Here is a 19,089-nt window from a genome sequence, read left to right as displayed (position 1 = left end):
TTTAGGGTGTCTCCGAATTCTGGAGACACCTCTGGGGTGTCTTCACATTTTGGAGATACCTCTGGGGTGTCTCCGAATTCTGAAGACACCTCTGGGGTGTCTCCGAATTTTGGAGACACCTCTGGGGTGTCTCCACATTTTGGAGACACCTCTGGGGTGTCTCCGAATTCTGGAGACACCTCTGGGGTGTCTTCACATTTTGGAGATACCTCTGGGGTGTCTCCGAATTCTGAAGACACCTCTGGGGTGTCTCCGAATTCTGGAGACACCTCTGGGGTGTCTCCACATTCTGGAGACACCTCTGGGGTCGGACTCGGATTTGAGTGATTCCGGGTGCGTTGGATGCCTGACGAAGAGTTCGATCCGTTCTGGTGGTTGGATTATCTGTAGAGTGGTCGAGGCACGAAGGACGTTGTCCTTTTTTGTGAACAGTACCGGGTTCCCGATTGGTCCGGGTCTTCGTTGTTCCGAAATCCTATCAGCTCACGTAGCTCGTCGATTCACTTTAATCGTTCGTCGACGTCAATTGGACTCCTGTGGATCGGATAGTGACGTTCATCGTCGCTCTTTAACACTGAGCCGTTCGTGGAGACCTATAGGCAATTTTTGATGCCTACAAACTCAAATTGTATTATGACCTTATATGACGTGACAATAGCGTATTTTCTTTCGACATAGGCATTTTCTGGCAGCTTGAGCCATGTTCGAAGTCTTGCGACCAGAGCTTCAACGATCTGATGATTGCAAATGTAATAAGTTATTGTAATTGTGCAAAACTTGATTAACACCGCAACTTAAACAAAAACTAACCTCATCCTTTAATCTTCCACCACGTAGAAGATGTAGCATATCATATCTGTTTAATCTTCCACCACGTAGAAGATGTAGCATATCATATCTGCATATAGTGTGGTCTTCAACCTCAAAAACTCTCCGACTACAAAATGTAGAAGACAATCAATGTATAAGCGACATATTCTAATCAACACCAAACTGTCACAAGAAAATACGAAATGTCACAGAAAAATAATAAATGTCACACGAAAACACTATACGTCACAGGAAAACACTAAATATCACATACAAACACTAAATGACACAGGAAAACACTATATGTCACAAAAAACACTAAATGGCATATACATATACTGAACGTCACAGAAAAACACTAAATATCACATGAAAACACTAAGGGTCCCAAACAAACACTAAATGTCACATGAAAACACTATATGTCACAGGAAAACACTAAATATCACATACAAACACTGAATGTCACAGAAAACACTAGATGTCACAGGAAAACACTAAATGTCACAAACAAATATTAAATGTCACATACAAATACTGAATGTCACAGGAAAACACTATATGTCACAAGAATAACATTTAATATCACAAACCTAATATAAATATCACAGAATAACACTTATACTTACTTGTTAACTTTTAATGAAAGAAAATGTCGAAGCCACTTGTTTTCATCATCCGACACATCGAGAATGTCCTCAACGGTGAAATTATGGTAAAAGCCTTCGTCGATTGTTCCCGGTAGCCTGACATCAAAGTCTTGTGAAGAAGGAATGCCCATATTCAACATCTCCAATAACTTTTTTTCCTTTTCCATAGCTCTGCAACAGATGTCCTCCTACCGAGATGTGAAATTGCAAGTGGCTTCTCCTCATCCTTCTCCCCCTTGTCGTCATCATCTTCCACCACAACGACACCTTTCTTCCCTTTCCTTCCCTTCTTAGGCAATTCAGTTTGGAAGGGAGATTCTAAGAACTTGGGCTTCTTTGTTGTTCTTTGGCTCTTTGCCCGTAGCCCACTGACAAATGTTTTTAAAGTATCATCGCTTTCCTCCCTCCTCTTCCTTCCCTTCTCCTTTTTGGGAACATCCTCAGCAACTTTTACCTCTTTAAGCTGTATAAAGATCACAGTTAATGAATATATATCACAGAAAATATTCATATATCACAAATAATAACCAAACATCACATGTAAACTGTTTACGTCACATTATTAGACAAAATGTCACAAGAGACATATGAATGTCACAATAGGTAGACAATTGTCGCATACCAAAGGGAACTATCACAAATAATCAGTAAATATCACATGCAATAAGCAAATATCACAAAGGAGAGTTACCTCCTCCAGTTCACTGCCCATGGCCTGGGTTTGATCACCTTCTTTGCCTCCCTCCTCTTCCTTCCCTTCTTCTTTCTCTGCCTCAACTTTAGCCTGTATACCACTCACAGTTAATGAATATATATCACAGAAATAAGACATGAATATATATAACAGGAAATATTTATTTATCACAAATAATAACCAAACATCACACTAAACTGTTTACGTCACATTATTAGACAAAATGTCACAAGAGACATATGAATGTCACAATAGGTAGACAATTGTCACATACCAAAGGGAACTATCACAAATACGCTGTAAATGTCACATGCAATAAGCAAATATCACAAAGGAGAGTTACCTCCTCCAGTTCAATGTCCATCTCTCGGGTTTGATCACCTTCACTCAATGCCTCATCTATTTGTGGCTGCATAGATGTAAAAACAATAACCAATTTCAATTCAGCAAATATTTTCTCAATAATTTTTTTCCCCTCATGTGACACAGGACATAGGCTATTACCTCTCCTTTGTTTTGCCTTATACGTTTCTCCTCAGCAAATTTTTTCTCAGTTTCGGTTTTAATAGCCAAAATATCAACGCCGCGAGCAACAAGTGCTTGCTCATAGGCTTCATTCAACATCACCAACTTTTCATAAGCTTCGTTCTACATTAACAATAAACTGATAGTGAGCAAAAGTCACAAATAAGAGGATGACACATCTAAATCATCAACATTACCTCTTTTTGGACTCTTTTCTTCCCCAATGATTTTTCACCCGTAACTTCCTCCTCAACTTTAGCCTTCACCGTTGTAGGCCTGAGCTTTATCTCCTCATGAACATACCTCGCCACATCTTGCTCCGGTAAGATGTGGATTGCGGCTTCCGATTTCTTCAAAATCATTGTAGTCCGCACCGAACCCACCTTCTTACCCTCCAATGTCTAATTTATCATTGGTGGCTTGGATTCATCTACTCTTGCCGGCTCTTTGATGTTAGAAATCTCATAATACCATAGCTTCAAAAAAAGGCCACATTCAATCAATAAAGTATAACATATTAGATACAAATGTTATAGATAAATGGCAATAATCACTTACAAGAAGATAAACTCACACATTAACTACAACTGTCAGAAATCAGGGACAAATGTCACACATGGGTAACAAACGTCACATATGATTAGAATATATCACATGTAGAAGACACTTATCACATATAACAAGATAATATCACATTTAATTGGAAATAATCTCATATAACAAGATAATATCACATACAAACTACAAATAAATAGGAAACTTAAACAATACAAATTAGATACAAATGTCACATATAAGTGTCATATATCACATTTAAAAGGTAATGATCACAGATAAGGTGCAAATGCAACATATTACTTACAAATTAGATTGCACGCTCTATCCTTTTTCAAGCTCATAATCATAATGTCATAATCTATCTAATCACTATCCTCCCTCACTTTCTTCTCTTTTTATCCACAGCCACTGGTTGAAGGTATGGATTTTATTTCCATGGGCTTTTCATCTTCTACTGGTCAAAGTGAGCCCGCCACAGGAAAATTCCATGGCCCTCCAAGCCAAGGCAATCGTTTAGCTACTTTTGAAGAAATGTAAGATACCGTGTCTACTTGAACAACTGGTAACCTTACTTAAAAAAAAATCCTTTGTGATATATAAGAAATTCAGCATGCATACCATAGGAAGCAAAATATATCAAGAAAATTATCGATATCTCTGACTTGCAAGTATAAGTAACCTGCCTCTGCACTTCGCTGGAGCTGTCTTCTTTCAGAAGACAATCCAAAGTCAAATCTGTGCTAGGTAGATGACCTGCTGCTGCGGTTTATCTGGCAAGAACAAGATCGAATATTAATTTATTAATCAGTTGTTGAAAAGTTGTGACAAGAACAATAGTGACAGTGAATATTAATTTATGATAGTTGTTGAACTGAGAGTAGATGGAAGGGTTAAGCAAGTAATTAGAGCCATGCGACTTGCATAAATTAAGTTAAATTGCTGAACTCTCATCATGCCTTACCGAGCAAAATGGCGATATCAACCTCAACAATCCTCACCATCCTCTCCTTCCTCTTCTTATCATCTTCATCTTTTGCGCAATCCTCTTACCCTGCTCCCTTCAAATCCTTCATCGATTGCTTTCTACAACGCATCTCTCCAGACCTCATCTACACTTCAAACTCCACCTCCTACGAATCCGTCCTCCAATCCTCTGCTCAAAACTTGCGTTTCTTAGTCTCCAAAACCAATCAAAAGCCCTCAATAATTGTCACAGCAGACTCTACATCCGACGTAAGCATAACAATCAGATGTGCGTACATGTGTGGCCTACAGCTACGCGCAAGGAGCGGTGGTCATGACTATGAGGGCATGTCATATGTATCCGACGACAAAGAACGGCCGTTTGTGGTCGTTGATCTTGCACATTACAGAAGCATCGATGTCGATGCCAAGACTCGAACAGCTTGGGTTCAATCTGGAGCAACTCTTGGCGAGGTCTACTATAACGTGTTCACCAAGAGTGATGGTACACTAGGTTTTCCAGCAGGAGAATGTCCAACTGTTGGGATTGGTGGGCAATTAAGTGGTGGTGGATATGGTGCAATGACGAGAAAATTTGGTACTGCTGCTGATAATGTTATCGATGCCAAGATTTTGGGCACCAGCGGAGTGGTTTTGGACAGGCGGACGATGGGGGAGGATCTGTTTTGGGCCGTAAGGGGCGGAGGAGCAGCCAGTTTCGGTATCGTTTTGGCTTACAAACTTCAACTGGTTGAAGTTCCTCCTGTTGTTACTGTATTCAATGTTTCCAGGAATTTAAGGCAGAATGCGACTAATCTTGTTACAAGGTAAGTTCAAATTTGATCGCCCAGAAATTAATTATGTTTAGGCTAAATTGACACGAGCAATTGTCAACGTGAGCAGGTGGCAAGACATTGCTCCTAAATTGGATGAGAATATCTTTCTCCGAGCCGTTGTGCAACCCGTAATCGACAGTGAGTCCATATGGAATGTGAACATTCAAGTTCAGTTCACCTCCCTCTTCCTTGGAAACAAAAGCCAGTTCGTCTCCGCAATAGACACGAGCTTCCCCGAGCTTGGCCTTCAAGCTAAGGACTCCACAGAGATGAACTGGTTAGAATCTGCCCTCTTCATGTACGGTATGTCAGGTGAAGGGATCGAAGCATTACTGAACAGGACACCAGCGTCCAACAGTTCATTCAAGGGAAAATCGGACTTTGTGACAAACCCGATCACTGAGAAACAATGGGGAGAGATATGGAGGGCTCTTAAAAACCTCAAAGAGGACAACATCACTATATTGCTGATAATGGAACCATTCGGGGGAATAATGGACATGATCCTAGAATCAACAATCCCGTTCCCTCACAGGAAAGGAAACTTATACATCATTCAGTATTTATCGAGTTGGTCTGGGACAGATGAACAGGAGAGCGAGAGACATTTGGATTCAATGAGGAAACTGTATGATTTTATGACTCCATATGTTTCAAGCAATCCGCGGACAGCATACTACAACTTCAAAGATATCGATTTGGGGAGGACCGAAGGGCTGATGCCGAGCTACTTTGAAGCTCGGCAGTGGGGGGAGAGGTATTTCAAGGGTAATTTTGAGAAGCTAGCAGTTGTGAAGGGGAGGGTCGATCCTATGAACTTTTTCAGGAATGAGCAGAGCATCCCACCATTGTATTATATGAGTTAGGAAGCCTTCTCTTCCTCATAGAAAAGCACCATTGTGCGACTGTTGAATAAAGAAATAAGAACACATTATGTGTGTACTCATTAAAGTTTCTGTATTTGGTCATCAAATGAAACCTGTCCTTATTTAAAGCGCTATGTAGCCTTAAAAAAAACTCGGTGATACAAAGAGAATTTCCAACTAGCCGAGCTCAAAATTGATCGAGTTGCAGGAAAAATCTTGAAAAGGGGGAAACTAAATAAAAAATAGAGCTTTTGGGATTGTGATTCTGGCGCCTCTGCTCAATCGATTTGGTAGTCAAAGAAAGGAAGAGCTTTATATTGGGATTTTTCTTAGGAAATTAGGGGAATTTATTTCGAAAATAAATACAAAGTTCAACAGCAACCTATACAAAAGTTCAACAAAAAAGATCTTGTAAAAATGGGAAATTGCAATTACCCTAGGTCAAAATTGGTTGAATTGCACGCAGAATTTCGAACAAAAGGGGAAGAGCAATAGAACTTACCAGCTTGGGCAAGGTTAATTCTCGCTTCTCTGCTCTGTGATTCCATCAATTTAGGGTATAAATTGAGGGACATGTTAAAATTAGGGCTAGGGTTTATTACAATGATGACCCTTCGAACCTTGCTTTTGGCGCGTCAACTGATGATGTATTTTTTTACATTAGCACCTAGGATTTTCTTTCGTACATTATTTTTTCCTTTTCCATTTTTGTGTCTAATAAATGGATAATCTGTTATTACTTACATCCTAAATTTTAGTCAGGAAAATGTAAATGTACCCAAATTAATATAACTTGAAAACTTTTAGAGCCATTTGCATAATACCCCTTAAATCATGGATATTTGCAAAAATATGCTCCAAAGTTTAGTATTTGCAAAACTGCCTCTCAAGTTATAAAACTTTGTGAGAAAATACCTTAAAATCAACAAATCATCAACTTGGTGCTAAAACTTGACTATTTTATTTATAAAATTATAATTTATTGCTTTGAGTGTAATTTTTTCATAATTGATGATTTGAGGGGTAGTTTTGCAAACACTGAGATTTGGAGGGTAATTTTGCAAATACCAATTATTTAAGGGGTATGTATGCAAAGAACACAAAATTTTAATCATCCAGTGAGTAGTCATAGGCAAGAGTAGCAAAAAAGTTTTTAACTCATTTACCAGAACGAAAAAGAGGAGGTACACTTTGCTCATTCCTAAAGAAATTATCAGGATCAACTTCAAACTTCATCTGAACCAGCTAGGGGTGGCAAACGGGTCGACCCGACCCGACTCATATAAAATTTGACCCGACCCGTATAAGTGTGACCCGACCCGACCCGTTTAATAAATGGGTCAATGTGATCCCACCCGATTATTAAATGGGTTACCTGACCCGACCCATATAACCCGAATAACCCGTTTATCTAATACAAGACATATCCTTAACACATATAACTAATAAAATTTTTATACAAGCACAAAAGAACACTTCTTGCAAGCTCTTTAGATAAAAACTATCACTACTCACAACATGGAGTTATTTCAAAGACATATTCAGTATTTAAATGTACTTCAACGAATTGCAACTATCGGCAAACAAAAATACAATCAATGCAGCTCTTTAGACAAAAATAATCTAAACTTCAACAGCAGCAGCAACAACTACTACAACAGCAGCAGCTCCAACAGCAGTCTCCACAGCAACTCCAACAGCAGCAGCAACAACTACAACAACAGCAGCTTCAGCAGCACCAACTTCAACAGCAGCTTCAGCAGTCACAGCAGCATCAACATCTCCAGCAGCAGCTACAACAGCAACACTTGCAGCAGCAACAACAGTAGCAGAATCAAATGGTTGGTGCTGGAATGGGGCAGTCATTTGTTCAAGGCCCTGGATGGTCCCAAATCATCGTGCTGGAATTGGATTCATGAGCACCAGTAATCTCTTTTGGGAGCTTTAATTGTGGGAGTAATCAATAGAGCAAGTCACAAAGCAACTTCTTAGTGTTTTTAATTCATTCTTCTACCAACTCGCATGATCTCTGAATAAATAGTGCTGCATACGAATTGCGGTGTGTCAGGTGTTGGCAAATCAATGGCCTGGAATTTGCCTTTTGTTAATGCTGATTAATTTAGGGGCATGAGGATTTCGCAAGCACAGTTACATGATCAGGTCATAAATTAGTGGTATAACATTTTTTAAGGCATATCTGGCATTGGTAAGCATAAACTTCAGAACAAGTCTAAAGATACGACATAAGAATCTAACAGCTAGTAGGTTCTTACCTTCAGCTACCGCGTCATAGTATGAGAGATTCATACTTGTGTTGGCATAGATTCTCCAATATCTAATTGCATGATATCCTCAGGTATGAGAGATTCATACTTGTGTTGGCATAGATTCTCCAATATCTAATTGCATGATATCCTCAGAAAGCTCATCTAATTTTGGTTGCATGTCATCTATCATTAATAAAAAAACCAATAAGCAAATTCATAACATGTATTTTGATGAAAAAAACGTTAAAAATATAACATTAGTAATTGTCTACCTTTGATACCATATAACCAATCACACGTGCAAACTAAAGCCTCCACATTGTTAGGCTTAAGAGTGCTACGATATTGGTTAAGGATTCTCCCACCTACACTGAAAGTACTATCCGAAACAACCGTAGAAATAGGAACCGCCATTATGTCCCTTGCCAATAGAGAGAGCTCGGCGTATCTATGCTCATTAGTTTTCCAAAATGAAAGAATGTCGAGTTGTGCACCATGGTCAAGTCTTGGTTCATCCAAATAAAGTTCTAATTGGGTCTTTTGAGAACTAATAATTTCTTGACTTTCAAACGAGTCGAATTCCTAAACATAAAAAAACATGTTCTGAAAGCTCAATCATATTTCAAATTTAACTTAGTTCAGAAATGTCATGGGAACTCATAGATGGAGATATGTCGTAAATGTGTAACTGAAAATTTCACTGACCATATATGCATACCAAAATAATTTTAAACAAAAGTACAATCGAATATTGCTCAACCTAAGAACACAAACAAAATAACTAGAGTTGTTTTAGTAAGAAGGACTTCTTCTAAGACCAAGAAAACAAACAAAGCAAAAATTTATCCAATATGTCTGAATTGTCAACATAATTCTCTAGAAACTAATTTAACTCATAAGACATAACTAAGTATATAATCGTATGGTTGACAATTATCATAAGTTCTGGTTAAGACATCACACGCTTTCTCTGCAAGATTTTCCTCTATTGCCCAGAAGCAAAATCAGTAACAAAAGGCAACCAAAACCCAGAATTTTCAATCAAGTTCAATGCATTCATGGTAAACTACACTAAAAGTATCAGAAGCAAGGAAACACAATACCAAGAACAAAAAAGGTCTACGAACTTAACAGATAAGACATAAACAAGTATGTAATTATCCAATCAACATTTATCAAAAGTTCTGATTTAAGTCATATGCAAATTTATGAATTATGACATAAACAATGATGTTTACTAAGCTTACCACTAGTAAGTAGTAAGAACCAAATTTATGAATTATGCCAAATTTATGAATTATGCAAAATTACATAGAATGGATTTTTCCACATAAACACACATACATGAGATGTGTTTCAAAGCAGGTAAACACAAAAAGCAGATCTTCAATCAGAACAATCGCAATTAGTTTGTGAACTTAATTGAAACTTTTATATAGTACTATCATGCATCAAACGTTTGGCAGCAAAAACTTTTTATATAGTTCTAAATTTCGTTCGACAGTAAGAAGTAACATCAGCTGCAGAGTGCCGAAACTCAAGAATTTACATGTAAAAACAATAAAAACTAAGAGATATAACACAATGTGGAAGTTGCAAGAAATTATACACATACAAGATATAAATACATGCAAAAACAATAAAAAACTAAGAGATATACTAATTACTTGAGAAAGAAATTACCCTCAAGATATCAATGCAATCTTGATCAAATGTGTCATCATACACACGAGAAGTTCCCTCCTTGCTTGATTTCTCCAAGTTTCTTCTTCTATTACCATCCATATTGCTCGAATACTCATTAAAGAGAGAGAAAAGCTTATCTTTCACATTCTTAAGCTCCATAGAATTGTGTCCATATAACCCATGATAGCAAAACTCTACAAATTGCATTTTGTATCGGGGATCCAAGATGCACGCAATAGCAAGTAGAACATTGTACTCACTCCAATATTTTTCAAATTTCTTGTACATTTTGGTTGCTATTAACTTAACATATTCATCATCATCTTTCATCCCACTCTTTAAAGTACGTTGCACAACGAATACTTGAAGAAATCATATATTAGCCGTTAAATAATTTGTACTGGAGAAAAGACAAGTGACGTTATAAAAAGTGGCTAATAACCTCTTAACCTTTTCGGCCTTATCCCATTCTTCTTGAGATGGACAAAGTCTTGAGTAGTTGGAATCACTCAATTGCATGTGTATAAATGCACGACGATAGTATAAAGCACTCTCAAGCATTAGAAAAGTAGCATTCCATCTTGTTGGAACATCTTGCCTTAAACTCTTCTTCACCTCCAAAGATTCATGAGAGACACATTCCCAAAATTTTTGTTTTCTAATTTGAGAGCCTTTTATATACTTGATCAATGTAATGTGCCGTGAGACAAATATATCCGTCGGTGGCTATTGATGTCCACAAATCAGAAGTCAAGTTAATTCTACCAGGAATCGATTCAAAAGCTTCTTTTAGCCTATTTTTCTCTCTTCCATAGATTTTAAGAACATCGGCTTTAACTGTATTTCTTGATATGTGTTTTATATCCTCACAAAGAAAAGAGAAGATAGCTCGAATACCTTCATACTCAACAAATTGAAATGGCAAATCGTGCATAATGATGGCCGAGACTAAGATCTCCCTAAACTTATCCGGGTCAAAATTAAATCTTGAGGAACTCGTTATAGAATCTTTTGAGTTAGATAGACCCTCAATATCTTCTCTAGTAGCTTTCTTACAAATTTTCATGTGTCTTAACATGTTCTTTGTCCCATGGTTACCTTCGGCAATATATTTGATTCCACACTTCTTACATATTGAATATTGTTTCCCACCTGGCTCTTCAACAAGGTCAAACATTTTCCAAGCTTTGGACGTTAATTTTCTTTTTCGACTTCCAACAATTATCGCTTTTGATTTTTTCTGAACAGGACTAGACATGTCTTCTAATTCTTCATTAGATGAATCTGCTTCTACATTATCGGCTATAGAATTAGACTCCATTAACTGTGATGAAAATTACATAACTACATAAGATTAATAAAATTAAATAAAATTCAACAGATAACACAAATTAACTGATTCTAAACAGAATTAACATTTGAGTATGAAGAAACTTAAGTCCGCATATAGTTCAGCAAAGCAACACTTAAAAAATATTCAAACCAGTATCTAAAATACAAACTGCAGGTCACCAGTAGTTGATTGTGAGATGCCTACTTGGTCAAATGGACAGGTAATTGCAGTGAATTTTCTAAGTGCTACTAGGTAAGTTAGAGAAACTAAGTCCCCAGGTCCACTACAGAAGAAAAAGACATCATTTATACCACTTATTATCGGGGGGGTGCAGACCACAGATACATGCAACTTCTCATGACGAGTTATCAGAGGGGGGGGGGGGTGCAGACCACAGATACATGCAACTTCTCATGACCAGTAGAACAAGTGGGCTTGGAAAATAAATGTAACTTTGATGTTCATGTATTGGGGGGAGGGGATGCAGACCACAGATACATGCAACTTCTCATGACTAGCAGAACAAGTGAGCTTGGAGACCACAGATACATGCAACTTTATACTTAAAAAATATTTCAACTACTGGTGACCTGTAGTTTGTATTTGACCAAGTAGGCATCTTCACAGAGAAATTAGAAGAAACAAGCTATGAGAGGATACATTATGAAAAGTGAAAAATCTTGTTTCGAGTAGAAGTTTCTGAATCCCATGAGATACAATAACACATATGTTTAATTAAATTTTCTATATATGCCCAAATGATTAACATTTACAGTACTGCAACATGTGATTAACTTTTCTATATCAAATAGAATGGCTCCCATATAACCCCAAATGCTATTCAATCATATAGACTATGCAACATTTATATGCGGCTTTTTTAATTTATAAATAAACAAAAAATGAAGAAACCCAACGCACCTCTACCGAGCACAACAACTGAAAAATAGTGATTTTAGAAGATATTCATTGTTCATCACAAAAACAGTAGGGGGCAAAAATAGGATAACAAATTTGATGGTTTGCATTCACAAATAAATCTGAACTGATGCTTAGAAGCTCAATCTCAACAAGGCTCGAGTTCGATTGAGAGTTCTAACAATCAGTGATTTGTAATTTCAACAAACCCCCAAAATTAAAAGATAGGATGAAAAAAACCCCAAAATTGATAGAACGAAAGATCAAAAAGCCCTAGCCAAGAGTGTACCTCAAAATCCAGTGATTAGCTCGATTGAAGATCTGATTCTTCTGTTCAAGAGGAACTGGGCTCGATTGGAGAGAGGGAGGAGGAACTATGGCTGCTCGATGGAGAGAGGAGAACTCGAGCGCTCGAGAGGAGAGAGAGGAACTATGGTTCGAGGATCGCTGCCGCTCGCCGATCACTGCCGCTCGCCGTTTGCCGCCGCTCGCTGTCGCTTGCCGCCGCTCGCCGTTAGCCGCTCACCGCTCGAGCTTCGTGATGGGATCTAGGCCGCTCGTCGCTTGAGCTTCGTGAGGATCTAGGGTTTTTCTTTTCTTCTGCAGCTTTTCTTTTTTTTTTTCTCCAGAGCGGCGCGCTTACGAGGGAGTGAGGGAACGAAGGTTGTTACACGGATCAGGATTTTTGCATGTTTGCTATATCCACTCCCAAACAGTAACTTTGGGAGTTGGATTGTCGAAAATGCCCTTTTGGACTTGGCCTGGTTTGGTTTGGGAGAAGGGCAATTTAGTCCTCACACACCCCCAAAGTTACTGTTTGGGAGTGTGAATAGTTGGACCCGGATTTTTGTTATACGGGTCAATAGGTCAACCGGAATTGACCCATTTAATAAATGAGTAAATTTGGGTTGACCCGTTTATGACCCGACCCATATAATTTGATCCGTACCCATTATAAATGGGTCGGGTCGGATCGGGTTAATAGGTCGGGTCATAAATTGCCACCCCTAGAACCAGCCTCCTAAAATTATCCTTAAATATCTCCTCCCCAAAACATTTGCCGTCAAATAACTATTCCCCCCCTTCCGTCCTTCCCAAATCCAAATCTCTATAGTTATATATAATAAGCAGCTCTAGGATTTTTCGAAACGTAAGGAGTCATGAACTCATAAAAATCTCTCCATCCAACTCAAATGCTTACCCGTGAGTTCACTTCCTTCAGCAACATCCCTCTTCACCAAGTACTGCGACAGATTCCCATTTCTATGCGGAAAAGGAGTTTCGGATTCCGGTATCTCATCCATCCGACCTCCGAAAGGGTCGAGTATCACGATCAAGAACTCATTTTCCTCGGAAAACCTCTCCGTCATTTCAACAAGCCCAAATAACTAGCATAAAAAGTTCACACCTTTTTCAGTTGCTGTAAAAACGATCAATTATCCATATAATCTCTATGTGACCTTATCAACATGAATTGGCCGTATAATCCTATAATCTCGTAAAACAATGAGACTATGTAGTCATTTCATGCAAAGTCTACACTAGACCAAGCCGAATGAGAAAATGTTTTGAAATAAACATATAGACGCAGGCAATATTGACCATCATCCTTCTTTTTTGACGACGACATCACCCCCTTATTCTGTAGTATACGACCGCTTCAAAACATTTTCTCAATATCGCACCAAACCCTGCTGAGATTTCTTCGCTTTGTTTCATGCCTACTCAACTCATCCATGGCCCAAGCTTTACCTAATAATCTTGAACTTATGAAATTCTTTTCCTACAATTATCTTACGAGATTTAGGCCTAAATGCCTCAGTGCGCTAGTTGGAGTGTCCTGCCTGTGGCGTGCAATACTGCAATCTCTGCATCGATCTGATTATAAAATAATTTGGATCAGTTTGGGAAATTGTCAGCTCACACTGTCCCCGATACAAAGCTACCCAATCCAAGTAGGAGAAGTGATAATCACTTGACGATTTCTTATTATATTATTTTATTTTATTTTTTGGTGAACACGTGCTCCACAATACTAATTAACTATTACATTTCGTATAGCTACTTTAGACGGAATGTAAGATAGCGTGTCTACGTAAACAACTGGTGACCTTACTAAAAAAATAATCCTTTGTGATACATAAGAAATTCAACATGCATACCATAGTGTTAGTCTAAGTGTGTAGACCCAAAGCTGAATAAAAAAGACGAAGAAAACAGTCCCGTCGCTTGTCGGTCGACTGACGGAGGAGATCCGGTCGATCATGACGCCTGCAGGAAAACAGGCAGAAATCAAAGCTCTGGTCGGTCGACCGAGGGCCTTGATCCGGTCGACCGTAAACATGCACCAAAACCCTGCAGAAATTGTCATTCTGGCCGGTCGGCCGAAACACATGGCCCGGTCGACCGGGAACGAGATTTCCAGTTTCCTAAATTGTTTGGGAAACTGTTTTGGGCTGGGATCATATATATACCTAAACGTTTTTAGGGTTATAAGAACACGTGAAAAAGAGGGTTTTGAGAGGATCCTTTTAGAGAGATCTCAGAAAGATAAAAACCTATATGTGGACATTGTAATCTTCTTCAATTAATCAAAGAATTATGTGGTGTGGCTCCCGAGGGCGTAGGCATGTTGTCGAACCTCGTTAAATCTGGTGTGTTCTTTCTTGTTTATCTTTCCTGCAATTTATTTTTTTATTTGTGGTGATTTTCCTGCTTGCTAAATTCTTAGCACATGATCCGAAAGGGCACGTGTTCGAATTGATTGTTTTGAATCCCCAACACATAGGAAGCAAAATATATCAAGAAACCGTACTGGCAAGTATAAGTAACCTGCCTCTGCATTTCGCTGGTGCTGTCTTCTTTCAGAAGACAATCCAAAGTCAATTTCGTACCAGGCAGACGACCTGCTGCTGGGGTTTATCTGGCAAGAACAAAAGTTTGAACTGTTGTGACAAGAACAAGAGTGACAGTGAATATTAATTTATGATAGTTGTTGAACTGATGGGGGATGGAAGAGTAAGCAAGTAATTAGAGCCATGTGACTTGTACAAATTAAGTTAAATTGCTGAACTCTCATCATCTCTATATAAACCCACGGTACAATCTCCATAACACAATCAGACAAACCCCTTATCAAGCAAAATGGCGATATCAACCTCAACAATCCTCACCATCCTCTCCTTTCTCTTCTTATCATCTTCGTCTTTTGCACAATCCTCTTACACCGCTCCCTTCAAATCCTTCATCGATTGCTTTCTACAACATATCTCTCCAGACCTCATCTACACTTCAAACTCCACCTCCTACGAATCCGTACTCCAATCCTCTGTTCAAAACTTGCGCTTCTTAGTCTCCAAAACCAATCAAAAGCCCTCACTAATTGTCACAGCAAACTCTACATCCGACGTAAACATAACAATCAGATGTGCCAATCAAAAGCCCTCACTAATTGTCACAGCAAACTCTACATCCGACGTAAACATAACAATCAGATGTGCGTACATGAATGGCCTACAGCTCCGCGCAAGGAGCGGTGGTCATGACTATGAAGGCATGTCATATGTATCCGACGACAATGATCGGCCGTTTGTGGTCGTTGATCTTGCACACTACAGAAGCATCGATGTCGATGCCAAGACTCGAACAGCTTGGGTTCAAGCTGGAGCAACCGTTGGTGAGGTCTACTATAACGTATTCACCAAGAGTAATGGTACTCTAGGTTTTCCAGCAGGACTATGTCCAACTATGGGGATTGGTGGGCACTTAAGTGGTGGTGCATTTGGCACAATGATGAGAAAATATGGCACTGGTGCCGATAATGTTATCGATGCCAAGATTTTGGGCACCAGTGGAGTGGTTTTGGACAGGCAGACGATGGGAGAGGATTTGTTTTGGGCCATAAGGGGCGGAGGAGCAGCCAGTTTCGGTATCGTTTTAGCTTACAAACTTCAACTGGTTGAAGTTCCTCCTGTTGTTACTGCATTCAATGTTCACAGGAATTTAAGGCAAAATGCGACTAATCTTGTTACAAGGTAAGTTCAAATTTGATCCCCCAGAAGTTAATTATGTTTAGGCTAAATTGACACGAGCAATTGTCAACGTGAGCAGGTGGCAAGACATTGCTCCTAAATTGGATGATAAAATCTTTCTCCGAGCAGTTGTGATACCCGTAATCGACAGTGAGTCCATATGGAATGTGAACATTCAAGTTCAGTTCATCTCCCTCTTCCTTGGAAACAAAAGCCAGTTCGTCTCTGCAATAGACACGAGCTTCCCTGAGCTTGGCCTTCAAGCTGAGGACTTCACAGAGATGAACTGGTTAGAATCTGCCCTCTTCATGTACGGTATGTCAGGTGAAGGGATTGAAGCATTACTGAACAGGACACCAGCGTCCAACAGTTCATTCAAGGCAAAATCAGACTTTGTGACAAACCCAATCACTGAGAAACAATGGGGAGAGATATGGAGGGCTCTTAGAAACCTCAAAGAGGACAACATCACTATATTGCTGATAATGTCACCGTTCGGAGGAATAATGGACATGATCCCAGAATCGACAATTGCGTTCCCTCACAGGAAAGGAAACTTATACAACATTCAGTATTACACGAGCTGGTCCGGGGCAGAGGAACAGGAGAGCAAGAGACATTTGGATTCAATGAGGAAACTGTATGATTTTATGACTCCATATGTTTCAAGCAATCCGCGGACAGCATACTACAACTACAAAGATATCGATTTGGGGAGGACCGAAGGGCTGATGCCGAGCTACTTTGAGGCTCGGCAGTGGGGGGAGAGGTATTTCAAGGGTAATTTTGAGAAGCTAGCTATCGTGAAGGGGAGGGTCGATCCTATGAACTTTTTCAGGAATGAGCAGAGCATCCCACCATTGAATTATAGGAGTCAAGAAGCCATCTCTTCCTCATAGAACAACACCATTATGCGATTGTTGAATAAAGAAGTAAGAGCACATTATGCGTGTACTAGTTAAAATTTATGTATTTGGTCATCAAATGAAACATGTCCTTATTTAAAGTGCCATGTAGCCTTTTAAAAAAACGCTTGGTGACATGAAGGGAAATCCCAACTACCCGAGCTCAAAATTGATCGAGTTGCCGGAAAAATTTTGAAAAGGGGGAAATATATAAAAATTAGAGCTTTTGGGATTGTGATTCTGGCGCCTCTGCTCCATCAATTTCGTAATCAAAGAAAGAAAGAGCTTAAATTGGGGATTTTTCTTAGGAAATTAGGGGAATTTCTTTCGACAATAAATACAAAGTTTAACAGCAACCTATACGGGGATTTTTCTTAGGAAATTAGGGGAATTTCTTTCGACAATAAATACAAAGTTTAACAGCAACCTATACAAAAGTTCAACATACAAAGTTTAACAGCAACCTATACAAAAGTTCAACAAAAAAGATCTTGTAAAGATGGGAAATTGCAATTTCCCTAGGTCAAAATTGGTCGAATTGCACGCAGAATTTTGAACAAAAGGGTAAAAGCAATAGAAATTACCAACTTGGGCATGGTTAATTCTCGCTTCTCTGCTCCGTGATTCCATCAGTTTAGGGTAGAAATTGAGGGAAAGGCAAAAATGGGGGCAAGGGTTTATTACAGTGATGACCCTTCGAACCTCGCCTTTGGCGCGTCAATTGATGATGTATTTTTGTACATTAGCTCCCAAGATAATCTTTCGTACATTATTTTTTCTTTCTCCATTTTTGTTTCTAATAAAGTGACTATCTTTTATTATTTTTATCCTAAATTTTATTCCAGAAAATGTAAATCCACCCAAATTAATGTAGCTTGCATTTTTTTTTTAGAGTTATTTGCATAGCAATCTGGGTGGCACTCCGATTATCACAATGAAGAGGGGTTGGTGTGGAAAGAACCAACCCTATAATACCCCTTGAATCATGGATATTTGCAAAAATATACTCCAAAGTTTAGTATTTGCAATACTACGCCCCAAATTATCAATCTATGTGAAAAGAATACCCTAAAATCAACTAATCATCGACTTGGTCCTAGAACTTTGAATATTTCATAAATAGTTTTTATATTATGATCATAAATTAGCCTATCAAAGTTGTATGCAAGTTTTTTAAAAATTGATGATTTGAGGGCGTAGTTTTGCAAACACTGATATTTGGAGGGTGGTTTCGCAAATACCCATGACTTAAGGGGTATATATGCAAATAACCAAAATTTTTAACCATCCTGTGAGCCAACATCCTATTCATTCCTCCCCAAATCCAAATCTCTACAGTTATAATAAGCAGCTCTAGGATTTTTCGAAACATAGGGAGCCATGAACTCATAGAATCTCTCCATCCAACTCAAATGCTTACCCGTGTACTGCAAGTTGTACAAACTCCCATTTCTATGCGGAAAAGGAGTTTCAGATTCCGGTATCTCATCCATCCGACCTCCGAAAGGGTCGAGTATCACGATCAAGAACGCATTTTCCTCGGAAAACCACTCCGTAATTTCAATAAGACCAAATAACAACATAAAGTTTACACTTTTTTCACTTGCTGTAAAACCGATCAATTATCCATATAATCTCTATGTGACTTTATCAACATGAATTGGCCATATAATCCTATAATCTCGTAAATCAATGAGACTATGTAGTCATTTCATGCACTAATGGACTGTCACTTTTTTTTGTAGCACTTGCATACCCTAAAGTTTTTGAATATGGTACTTATGTAAGTACCACAAAGTTTTTAAATCCGACACTTAAATACACTAAACTTTTTTTTAAAAAATACCCTCAAGTTTGCATAATTGAGGGTATTTATGTACAAGTTTTAAAAACACTAAACTTGTTGCCCTGTGTTTGTTGGTGGACCTGGTTCAGTAGAAACTCTCTTATATTTAAGGAAATTCAGGCAATCCCGCTTATCACAGCTTCTAACATTGCGAGATTTTTCATACTTTGGTCAGGTAATGAAAAGGACAGGACGGCTAGG

General features: G+C 38.7%; 4 protein-coding genes across 4 annotated transcripts; 2 read left to right on the top strand and 2 right to left on the bottom strand.

Annotated features, from left to right (window-relative positions):
* LOC109844657 (ABC transporter F family member 4-like) lies at positions 1,349 to 3,150 on the bottom strand. The gene is made up of 5 exons (XM_020413770.1): positions 2,877 to 3,150; positions 2,659 to 2,802; positions 2,498 to 2,563; positions 2,152 to 2,244; positions 1,349 to 1,923 (listed from the first exon to the last, which is right to left on the bottom strand). The coding sequence occupies exons 1-5, from the start codon at positions 3,039 to 3,041 to the stop codon at positions 1,594 to 1,596; spliced, it is 798 nt and encodes a 265-aa protein (XP_020269359.1). The 5' UTR covers positions 3,042 to 3,150; the 3' UTR covers positions 1,349 to 1,593.
* On the top strand, positions 4,195 to 6,147 carry LOC109844399 (berberine bridge enzyme-like 22). Its single transcript, XM_020413409.1, has 2 exons — positions 4,195 to 5,027; positions 5,104 to 6,147. Exons 1-2 carry the CDS (start codon positions 4,207 to 4,209, stop codon positions 5,900 to 5,902), a joined length of 1,620 nt encoding a protein of 539 aa, XP_020268998.1. The 5' UTR covers positions 4,195 to 4,206; the 3' UTR covers positions 5,903 to 6,147.
* On the bottom strand, positions 10,514 to 17,780 carry LOC109844656 (zinc finger BED domain-containing protein RICESLEEPER 3-like). The gene is made up of 2 exons (XM_020413769.1): positions 17,627 to 17,780; positions 10,514 to 11,179 (listed from the first exon to the last, which is right to left on the bottom strand). The coding sequence occupies exons 1-2, from the start codon at positions 17,636 to 17,638 to the stop codon at positions 10,514 to 10,516; spliced, it is 678 nt and encodes a 225-aa protein (XP_020269358.1). The 5' UTR covers positions 17,639 to 17,780.
* Positions 15,189 to 17,281, top strand: LOC109845496 (berberine bridge enzyme-like 8). Its single transcript, XM_020414748.1, has 3 exons — positions 15,189 to 15,507; positions 15,577 to 16,140; positions 16,217 to 17,281. The coding sequence occupies exons 1-3, from the start codon at positions 15,251 to 15,253 to the stop codon at positions 17,034 to 17,036; spliced, it is 1,641 nt and encodes a 546-aa protein (XP_020270337.1). The 5' UTR covers positions 15,189 to 15,250; the 3' UTR covers positions 17,037 to 17,281.

Source organism: Asparagus officinalis, chromosome 6 (assembly GCF_001876935.1).
Source record: "Asparagus officinalis chromosome 6, Aspof.V1, whole genome shotgun sequence".
In the NCBI taxonomy this organism is placed as follows: Eukaryota; Viridiplantae; Streptophyta; class Magnoliopsida; order Asparagales; family Asparagaceae; genus Asparagus; species Asparagus officinalis.
Note: the sequence above shows the minus strand (reverse complement) of the source record. Positions and strands in the feature narration are given on the sequence as shown.